Here is a 10,680-nt window from a genome sequence, read left to right as displayed (position 1 = left end):
ACAACCTCTCCAGGCAGCCTGTTCCAGCGTTTCACCTTCACCTCCACAACTGAAGGGCTGGAGGCCGCTCAACCCCTCATGTTCTGATACCCCCCGGTATCAGTAACTGCGTGAGTTAAATGTGTGGGACCGAGTGTGTGTTGGTTGCAGTGAGTTAGGAAGGGAGCAGCTGAGGAACAGCCCAAGACAGGAGCTTCCCGCTTCCTTGGGAAAGCTCACTTCAAGGCTCACTCTTGCTCCCCCCTGCAGGAAAGCCCCTTCTGGACGGGTGCTTGTGCAGCCACCGGTGCCTGTAGTCACCCACAAAATGAGAGTAATGGGCGGGGTTCATCCTGGTCTCCTCCGACGAGCGGTTCTTCTTTAGGGATCAAAACGCAAGCCTCCAGCACCAGCAGCTCACCAACACGCCAGGGATGTCACATCCCGCAAACGCAACCGGCCGGCTCCTTCCAGGGCTAGAGGGAAGCCACGTCCTGCGAGACCTTCGCTGGAGAACGACGGCAGAAGTGCCGGAGGAAACAAAAATAAGCCGTTTCAAACCGTTTTTCTTTTAGAAGTCTGTTTTCCCAAGCTTGTAATGCACACTCTTCGCCTGGCACACGATGTTCAGGTGCTCTCCTTGCATCCTGCAGCACTGCGCTAATCATGAGATTACCCGGATGCTTTATTTAGAGAATACTTTATTAGTTTTTGTAATCAAACCCATGTAAATAAGACCGTACATATTTAATACAGTGCGTTACCCCTGTACAAATGGAAAAAAAATTAAGTTTAACATTTCTAGACCAATATGGCTGTTAATTTCTGTACAATGCCAACTCACACTACAAGTGGGATACTTTTTTCCAAAGTTGACATCACAGCTAGAGTTTCCAAAAATTCAAATTATATATATATTTATATAAAAAGATAACCAATAGCGATTCACTAGGCATCAATAGCAGCAACAGCCTTTCCAGCCTCTGCAGTCATTTGAACAAAATTATACACATTAGACTTTCAACTCACTCTTCCTTCCAAAAAAAGTAAAAAAAAAAAAAAAAATCCCAGAAAAAACCAGCAAATTCTGCTACTGATGTGGTACCTGGTGCTTTTTATTAGCTTTTTTCAATCATTGTCTGGAAAAAAACCTCTAGAATAACATTATTAAAAACAGCTCCAGTATAGCACAGTCACTACTACATATCATAAGCAGGTACAGGATATCTTACATTCACAGAAGTATCATACAGTACTGTCCTACAGCTATAATACTAGAGGATACAATTAAAAAGGCATTTATTTGACTTGATTCTACTTTCCAGCACACTGTGGGCAAGGAGGTGGTGCGACGCAGCTCCGATATAAAGAATGCACCTTTGAGATAAAACTCTCTTTAATTCGAGAAGGTTTCTTTTATTCTTGTGGCACAGTTCTAAGTGCTCGTTGCTGTATACAGACATAAGCTGGAAACCGTTTAAAGATCACTCGTATCATATAAAGATAGCGGGACAGAGGTGAACAGAACTAATTTTGACTATTGATGCAATGAACCTTTTAACTCCTGAGGTGAACGACTGAGGGGGGAGTGGGTGCAGAGGACACCGGTGGCCAAGTAGCGTTTTCATACGGTGATCTAAATACAGTATATCGTCATCCAAAAAGCAGCAGCCAGCAAAGCACTGCCTTCAGAGGGAAATTCAACATCATCAGCGTTACTGTCCGTGTTACGTTAGGTTAGACGTCGCACGGCAAAGGCGATTTTGCCAGCTCTATGAATCCCTCTGTTTATTACAAGATAGAAGCTTCTTAAGTCACTAAAAACTTAACACACATTACTTGACCCAGCACCATCTTCAGATCTGCATGTTCTCATACTCATGGGATTACAAAAAGATAAATAGCAGCTGAAGATCAGAGCCTGAAGAAAATAAGAGTATTCATCTTGTCAGCTAGGAACAGCCCTCCCCGACCACCTTCTTCCCCAACATTGCTATTTCTCAATTTATTTTTTTTTCACTTTGAGAAGCATACAGGTGTGTAAGCCACAACACGCGCACACGTGTAGAACGTGCACACACCAAAAGCAGCCTTCATGCTGTTAGAGAAGATATAAGCCCAAAGAGCCGAGAAGCCCAGCTGGATACGCAACAGTTCGCATCCGTAACTGCTGACAGCGTCTGTGTCCCTTTACACGGAGCCCTGCAGGGAGAGAAGACTGTTGTCTTGCCCTTTGGGCTACAAATTCATGCTGCTGTAAATCTCACCCGCCCTCCCCTCTTCCCCCACCTCCACGGAAACACAGCCTCTAAGATTTTGTTTCTTCGGTTTTGATTGCCTGAGGTTTGATTGGTCCAGTTCTGACAGGTTTTGTGGTGGCAGCTGGCGCAGGGGTAGGCTTCTCCTCGGTTTTGTCCTGGCCGACTCCTGAAGAGTCAGCAATCGCCTCGGCGGGTTTGCTCCCGTTCTCGTCCACTTTCTGCGCTTTGCCTCCTATGGGTTTGCTCTGCTGCTGCTGCTGCTCAGAAAAGAATCTCTGGGTGGACTGAAGTACCTCTGCTCTCTGCTTTGCCTTAAGAAAGGGAGAAAATACATTTACTGAAGAGAGGGCATTAGAATAAGAGTGACTTCACGAAAGTTTTCCTAAATGAAAGAGGAAGGACTGACTGCAGCGGCCAGACTTTCCTAGAAAGGCAGTCTCCTTCCGGTTGCTTCCCAGGTGTCACCACATCTAGGTGCTTGGCTCTTCAGTAGTGGTTTAACATCATGCCTAGGTTTCCCTTGCTCTTCCTAATCCTCACCCCAGGAAACAGGATTCAAGCACTATCTAACATCTTTTTATGCCACCATTATTGCAGAGCTCAGAAAGTATAAACGCCACCTACAGAAGGCTCAGACTGAAGCATTCCTCCTCAGTAAGAGTCAGACATGACCGGAAGGCGTGCATGTCTGCACGCTGCCTGTGCCCTGACACTGCCCCAGCTACGCAAGCGCTATGGGCACCCAGGGCCCTGCCAGTTGTCATTTCTCCTGCAGTGTGATCCATCCTTCTTGCACAGGGGCTGTATCACGGGAGCAGAATCTAGTCTGAGGACCCAGATTTTTTCACCTCTCTTCTCCTGGACACAGACTTCAGAGTCTACAATGGCAATGCAAGTGAACCTGGTTCAAGGTTGTGTTATGTGTAAGCTGAAGCCTTATCTGCTTCCCATTCAAAGCAGGGCCTCATTCCAAGAAGCACAAACTCCTGCCTGGCTTCCTTCAAATCCCTCCTCTGAATCCTACCCGTAACCTTGACTTGCACCTGTGAAATTCAGCCCCTGTGCTTGTGTGTTTCAGTTAGTTTTACACTGCACTTTAAATTCACCGGTGAAGCATGGTGCAGACCAGATGCTTCAGACCCAAGCACTTGGCTTTCCACTCCAGACTCAGTCAAAGCAGGAGTCACATCAAGAATTCAATCTTTCGAAAGCAGCACGATCAAAGCCCAATACAATCAAACACCTTTTTAAAAAAGAAAAAAAAGTCTATCTTACACAAGGAATCCCAACTACAATACAGACACTAAACCTCCATGTACCTCTCTAAAGATTTTATGCTTTTTTTACAGAAAGTGAGGCTGGAGGTGTGTGTGGGTATGTGTGTGTGAACAACACAACAGGGAAGACAAAACAGCAAATGCCTGAACAAGAGGTCTTGGCTTTAATACTGTGTAGTTGCTCCAAGTAGCTCAACCAGCAGCAGAATAGAAAACAAATCTATGAACTCTGGTGTGCAGGACTGCAACAACAGCCTGATTTTACTGGAGCCAGGTGGACACCTGCAATCTTTTGCACAGATTTCAGCCATCCCCTGAGGTGAAGGCTAGAAGGCTGAATGACTTGATCACAAGTAACCAAGCATGACAGAATAACTCACATTCTCCTGAACAGTGTTTGCAAGGAGATTCAGAAACCCACGACTGCATATTTGTACTTGCTATGACTGGCTTGATTCAACTCATAATATAGACTCAAGACAATATCCTAAGCATCACCTGGTAAGTCTACAGCATAAACTGGTGGTAGAAAACTAAGTAGATCAAGTATCTAGAACCCAAGGGGTAATCAATTCTGCTACAACCAGACATCACTGAGAAAAGCGCACACTTCTGCTTTTACACCTCAATGCACGGGGTTATGGCAAATGACAGTAGATGAAGGAGACTCCTGGCACCATCTATCTGTACAAGCAGCTTATTCTGCAGAAAACAGGCTCAGTGTACAATGATGTCCCTACACAGATGACCCGTACTGCAGTCCCTGCCTTGGTAAGAAGAGTTTGCCTCATCCTGAAGGGTCCCAAAGTGCTTTAACAAGTTAGATGACTCATCACTTGCTACTGAAATGTAGCAATCTCTTCTGCAGAGTGTACCATGTTACCCCATTCTACTGCAGAGAATTATCACAGGCATTTCAAACCACCAGGAAATGAATCTCCAGATTCACCAAGGAGCAAGGTTGGTTGGAACAGGAGGGTTCATGCTGCTGCTCAGAGCTGGAGAGGCAGATGTGAGATGACAGCTATCAGCCAGGTTTGTAGGCTGCTTTGCTCATTCAAAAAGTACAGGCTCTTGAAACTTAGTTGTCAGATTGCGTTCAACAGCAGTGGCAGCCCCACAATTGCTGACTGCAAGACCACTTGAGAAAGGAAGCTCCCTACCAATTTTTTAGCCTTGAGTTCTTATTAAAAAAAACAGGGCTTAGAGAAGTTCAGCTGTTTAAGGCCTGGCTACTGGCTTTGGGTGCAGAGGTATTTTAGTTAAGACACGATTTGCAGACATGTTCCTGCCCTACAAGCTGTCGAGACCGAACTGGTGTTAACAGCATTGCTGTTCAAATACTAACCTTTTTTTCTCGTTCAACCTTCATTGCAGCCTGGGCCTGATTGCCTCTGGCTCCAGACACTGATCCACAAAGACCTCTGGCCACACGCAGTAAATGAGGGTGGCTCATAAGGCCTGTGGTCATCTGGGGCAGCATCTGACTATGCGGTACTATTGGCAGCCTCTGAACAGGTGCTGGGAAGGTGTTAGTATATGGGGCTCTTACCAATGGAGGGAGCAGGTTAGGCTGAGAGAGGATCTAAGTGGGGAAAAAACAACAAAAAGAGACATTTTGCGATTAGAAAATTGCCAACTAGATTGCATGTTGGCATTATCTTAAAGGGGAAAAAAAAAATACTGCTCTGCTCTCAAACTGATGTCAAAAAAATAGGCTTTTATGTTAAGAGGCCATGCGTGAACTGCAGAAAAAATATCAGTCCTGTAGTGCTGCTGTGTCTGAAATTAGTACTAACAACTGAAAACCAGCATGTAATAAGGGAGGAGACCGATACAAGGCACTGGAGGAGTCACTAGTGAAAGGCAGCCCGGATAAGGCTAGGTAGTCTCTGCTGACAGCAATCCAAAAATCAAATCTCAACTCCTGCAGTCAAACACTCCAAATGCTAAGAGAACGAAAGAAATATCCTACATTTTTAGAGAGGCTACACTTCCCTAGCAGCCTGTATACAGTCATCTGTAACAGAGATGCACCACCCTTGTAAGCTGTGCTCCCTGGAATGCCAGAAACAAACCAAACCTTCTGCCATCAGGGACTGTATGACCTCCAGAGATCCTTTCCAACCTGACCTGCTCCATCGATACCTCAGAGCTGCATCTCAAACAAAGAACTACAAATCTGCTTTGTCTTTAGTCATTTAAAATATGCACTGGGACCCTTCCGAGACACTAAACTTCTCCCTTTCCCCAACTGAGTGATCTCTTTTTGCAGGATGAGGTGCATTACAGCTGCATGGGGAAGCCAGCAGAACAACCGTCTGTTCCGTATCATTCACAACTTGTATTAAATCCCTCAGCGTGCACAGAACTCTCAAAATTAAACACACCACAAAATCCGCACTACTAGTTAGCAAGATCAGAGAGGGTTTTTTTGGCCTTGATCTCGAAATCAGTTTTCTCACACCATTTCATTTTAAGGATTCCAATTTGTATCTTCCCATGATAAATAGGAAACACAACCGAGTTACAAAGTCTGCAGGTCATGCAGAGGAACAGATTTGTTTGTACGAGGCCACCAGTCACCTACCTGTGGTGCAAATTGTGCAGGAAATGGCTGTGTCATTCTAACAGCAGCAGCTGCTGACTGAAACTGCTTCTGGTAGACAATGCTGTTCATTTTGTTGGACTGATTGTTAGGACTTGTGGAACTGGCCCTAAAGAAAAGAACACCAGTTAGAATCACGCTACTGTCATCCAGAAGATGTTTCTGCCTCCAGTTACAACTTAACTAGAAATTCAGCATTGGAAGGGGAAAAAAATCATCTCTCAAAGAAGCTAATATTTTTCCAGATCTACTGTCAGTTTCAAATGCAAACAAACTCCTAAATTAAGAATATGAAGAGAAAACATAATCAGAAATATTTAGGAAATGGAAAGATACCCTTTCCAGGATTCATAACACAAATACTGACTTTAAGAGCGTGTTCCCCTTCCCATCCCTGCTAGCTTATGTTCAGTCCTACCCCCTTTATATTGTTTGCTTTATCATGACAAGTTCAGAGCTTGTCACAACAAGTATTAAGCACACACAGGAGCAACTGCGATGTGCAGCTGCTTCCACTCTGACCTCCTGTCAAAATGTTTCAAAATGTGCTTGAGCAGATTTCAAGAATTCACAGAGAATGCTCTCCCTGTTTTATTTGGTTAAAAGCATGCCTCTTCATTAAAACTTTTAAGAGGTGTTGAATCACCATGAGTTAAATGAAGCCTAAAAGATTATCTGGGGGAAGGGCACCAAAGAGCCCTTGGAGAGAGAAAGAGAGGAGTGAAGTGTCTTCTTTAGGAAACGGAGCTTGATTTGCAGAGTTCTCAGCAGACTGTGTGAGCAATACACTTACTCAATGTAAAATGAGCAGCAGGGCACCAGTGGCAAGGAAGCCAGCTAAATTCAACACACCCCATCATTTTGTAAGCTTAAAGAAGTCTCTGTTTAGTTTTCATTTTGAACTCTTTAGATCTATTATGCTTTTATCAATCTTCCCAGTATCTCTACACTTAAGAGCAAAAGCTTACGATAAGCCCTGCTTTGGTTGCTAGGAGACATCTCATGTAGAATCTGTAAGATATATACCACCAAGTCCATTCTCCTAAATCCTGACTAGCTTGTGAGTTCAAATGTTTCCTCTTCCTCATCCCTTCACTTCTTTCTTAGGTGAAGTATTGGAGGCATGACTTCAGCATTGCATGTAGGAGGTTACACTCTCAATTCTACTTCACTAGAAAAGCCTGAACACTGTCAGTCTGCTACAGTGAAAGCCACCAAATATAATCACTATGCACGGAAGTGCAGCTTGCAACAACAAAACTTTCTTAAAGCAAAGTTCCAAGTTCCTTCAGCCCACTAATAACTTCACCCACAAGCAGCCCAATAGATTTACCATGAAGTGCATCGGCATATGAGTGAGGTTCTGTTAATTCTGTCAATGAACCAAGCAAACCTGCGAACAGCTTACTAATTTCACTTGTGAGCAGCTTACAGGTCTTGCAGCAATTCTTAGCTGTCTAACAGAACTGTTGCCCCAACTGAGGTGTAAGCCTTTAAGTGTTTTTCCTTTGAGCGCTGCAGTTAAGATAAACTCTCTTAAGAGTTTTATCCCCAAATACATCTACCCTGCTACAATCCCAGGTCATTTTACATGACTTGATCAGTTTCGTTTAATAAAAAAAATAAATATTTTTTTAATGTTTCATTTCAGAGCTATATACTTCTGGCCAACTATAGCAGATCTGATTATTTACTGGAATGCTGCTTTTAAGCTAAGATTAAGCATTGTATTTCACACTAGTAGCCCCATACCTCATACCTTTCAGACTTGGCAGCTCATGCATGACTAGGTACGTTTTCTAGCTCTGATTTCAAGGAATTTTGAGCTTAAGAGAGATTTACCGGAAGGGACTGGAAGTTGGAGTAGTGCTTCTACCAGTAACTGGCGGTGTTCCAGGTTTAACATCAATGCCACCTCCAAAGGCCTTCAGGTCCATTTCTGATATCTGAAAAACACAGCAATTGCCACGTTAACTCTAGTTCAAAGAAAAGTTACATTTACTAAGTTGTTAGCTTACCTCACGTTTCTCTCAACGAAAATAGGTCACTTAAATGGAGGTGAAAGCCAGATTGCAAAACGGTGTCTTATAATTAGAACAACCCCAGCACCACAAGCACCTCTGTGTACAAATTTCCTGCACTATTTGGCACTTTCAGCAATGGGATTGGATTTCTAACTTGATCTTCTTGCATAATAAAAGGGGATGACTCATTTCACATATTTGGCCCTAAAAAAATGGTTTGGGTTTGAAACTTCCTTCCCTGTCTAAGGTACCTCATGAAGCGAAGAATGCCATAGAACAACCCAGTTCTACAGAAAAGCCAAAAGCACAGTGAAAACAGAGCTGTCAGTCACACACAAAAGTCTCCAGACTCTAACTGGAGCAATGAATCTTGCATGTTACTTTGCAGATGCACTCAACAGAATTAATTAGTCTCTGGAACAGCGTATTTCTATACACAGCCATGAAGCATAACAGCAACAATAAATCAGTTAAAAGTGAGTGGCTGTTTTAAGTTGACTTTCTTTAGCAGGAACATAATGGAACCCTTAACACAGGGCAGAAGAATCACCTAAGGCCATTGTCCCTCTGTTGGTCTTCCTCATTTCTTTTTGAAATGAACCATCATTTTCCAACATCAACATCAACTGTAGCGAGAAACAGGCTGCTGCTTGGAAAATGGGCTCATAAACGTTATAAAGGTAAGAAGGTTTGGCCAGGTCCTATGAAGCTAGAAAACAGCATGGTGCAAAAATCACCATATACTCTGTTTGGTGAGTGACAAGATGAAAACTTCATCTAGGTGACCTAGGAATTCCGGTTGCCATTACTATACAAGGCATGGAATTAATTCCTGAGAGATTTTTTCATTCTAAAGTCTAGGCCACATGCTGTAAGGATTTCAGGTGCAGCTTCAGAGCTAGGTAAGTCCCTGCTCTGGGGAAAGGCTTTGCCACATCTGACAGAAAGCTTAGCCGTGTCCACATCCAGTGTTATCACCCACTGCTCACCTGAAAGTATGCTGCAACTGCGTTGTGCTGCACACTATCCGAAAATCCCAGGTGCCTGTAAATCTGTGATTCCATCTAAGACAAGAGACCTTGTGATTGGAAGCCAGCTCCACACATCCCCTCATTAGCAATTACCACAGCAACTCCAGATAAAGGAGACTCCCTCCAAGGTATTCAAGTTTCTTGTACTACTTTAGGGTTATCTCCTTACTGGAGCTGTCACTCAAGGAGAGTTTTCTTCAGCTGTGCTATTCAGAAAAGCAGACTCCCAGCAACATTAGAAGATTTTAATTCTGGCTTAAGGTCACAGCTGATACAGATTCCACTGAAGCCCCGAAAACTCCAGTTTGTTGTAATGGAAAGATATGATCCCTTGACATTCGCTCTTGGATTCAAGTTTCAGGACAGAACGGAACAGGTTTTAATGTCCTCACATTTGTGAGGACAAGGGATAACTTCCCTTCTCTAGTCATCTACACAAAGATGCATAAATTTGTCTCTTGCAGTGTATTTCACCACAGCTACCTGACTGGAATTCTCTGGGACACTCATCAATCTGGAGGACAGGGCAGTATTAGTAAAGATTAGATGTACCCTGAACCGCAGGCATTCCCTATTTGTCAGTACAACAGGTATAAGGCCAAACCCATCCAGACAGCAGGAGGAAGCATTACAATTGTGGTTGGTGCACTTGGTGCATTGGAGGTGTGTAAGTGAAGTCTTACAACTTGTTTCTGGTCTCATACTGGAACAAAATGATAAAAGCATGCATGACCAGAATCAGAAACCAGGCCCGACAGTGTAATGTCGTTTGCCTGCTGCTCTAACAACAGCTCTGTATTATTTTCTACCCAGCTTCTACATGAAATACCCTACTAGTCCATGACTAACCTTCACTGGCTTTTCTATCTTCCCCTCCCTACCTTTTACACTTAAAGCAGGCTTTTAGATGCAAGAGTCAACACAGGTTGCCATGCCGTTCTATAAAACGGCATACAGCTGTGCTCTGTATTCATTTTTGTACTGTAGATGTACCAATATTGTTACCTTTCCAGTTGCAGCAATCATGCTGTGTTGAGTTCCTGCTGGGATTAATCCTCTGAAAGGCTGGGTTACTTGTGCAGGCCTGCTTAGATTTTGAGCCTGCGCTTGCGGTGGTGTGTGCTGTAGTGGTGGTTGTAAAGACTGGGGTAGGGCAATAAGTGGCTGTGCTGTGGACCCAAAGTTGGGCAAAGAAATTTGTGATCCTGGCAAAGGTACCGTCACCTAGAAGAAAAATAAATACAAAATCACCAGTAACATATACACAAGGACCATTATTTAACTTTCTTTACTAGCTCTATGATTTCAGCTACCTTCAAAGTAAATGGCTTAATGAGTTCATACATTTACCCAGACAGCTGCAAGCAAATAACTGAATTTATTGTTTAGCTTGTCTTTATAATGAGTTCTAATAGCGTTTGGGTTTTTACTTTTCAGAAACAAAGTTGCATGCTAGCTACTAACTCCATCATTCAACATAGCTTCACTGTACGAAGAAGT

The 10,680-nt window shown here is 43.5% G+C and overlaps 1 protein-coding gene across 1 annotated transcript in view; it reads right to left on the bottom strand.

Moving 5' to 3' along the window:
* Positions 1 to 670: 670 nt before the first annotated feature.
* PRRC2C (proline rich coiled-coil 2C) overlaps positions 671 to 10,680 on the bottom strand; it is a 75,801-nt gene continuing 65,791 nt past the window's right edge. The window contains exons 31-34 of the mRNA XM_074152734.1: positions 10,186 to 10,404; positions 7,968 to 8,071; positions 6,108 to 6,234; positions 671 to 2,551 (exon numbers count right to left, since the gene is read on the bottom strand). Coding sequence (XP_074008835.1) covers positions 2,288 to 2,551; positions 6,108 to 6,234; positions 7,968 to 8,071; positions 10,186 to 10,404 — 714 coding nt within the window. The 3' untranslated portion in view covers positions 671 to 2,287. The remainder of the gene's footprint in view (positions 2,552 to 6,107; positions 6,235 to 7,967; positions 8,072 to 10,185; positions 10,405 to 10,680) is intronic.

This window comes from Numenius arquata, chromosome 8 (assembly GCF_964106895.1).
Source record: "Numenius arquata chromosome 8, bNumArq3.hap1.1, whole genome shotgun sequence".
Lineage (NCBI taxonomy): Eukaryota > Metazoa > Chordata > Aves > Charadriiformes > Scolopacidae > Numenius > Numenius arquata.
The sequence above is the reverse complement of the archived record's forward strand: the minus strand, read 5'-3'. Positions and strand labels throughout refer to the sequence as shown.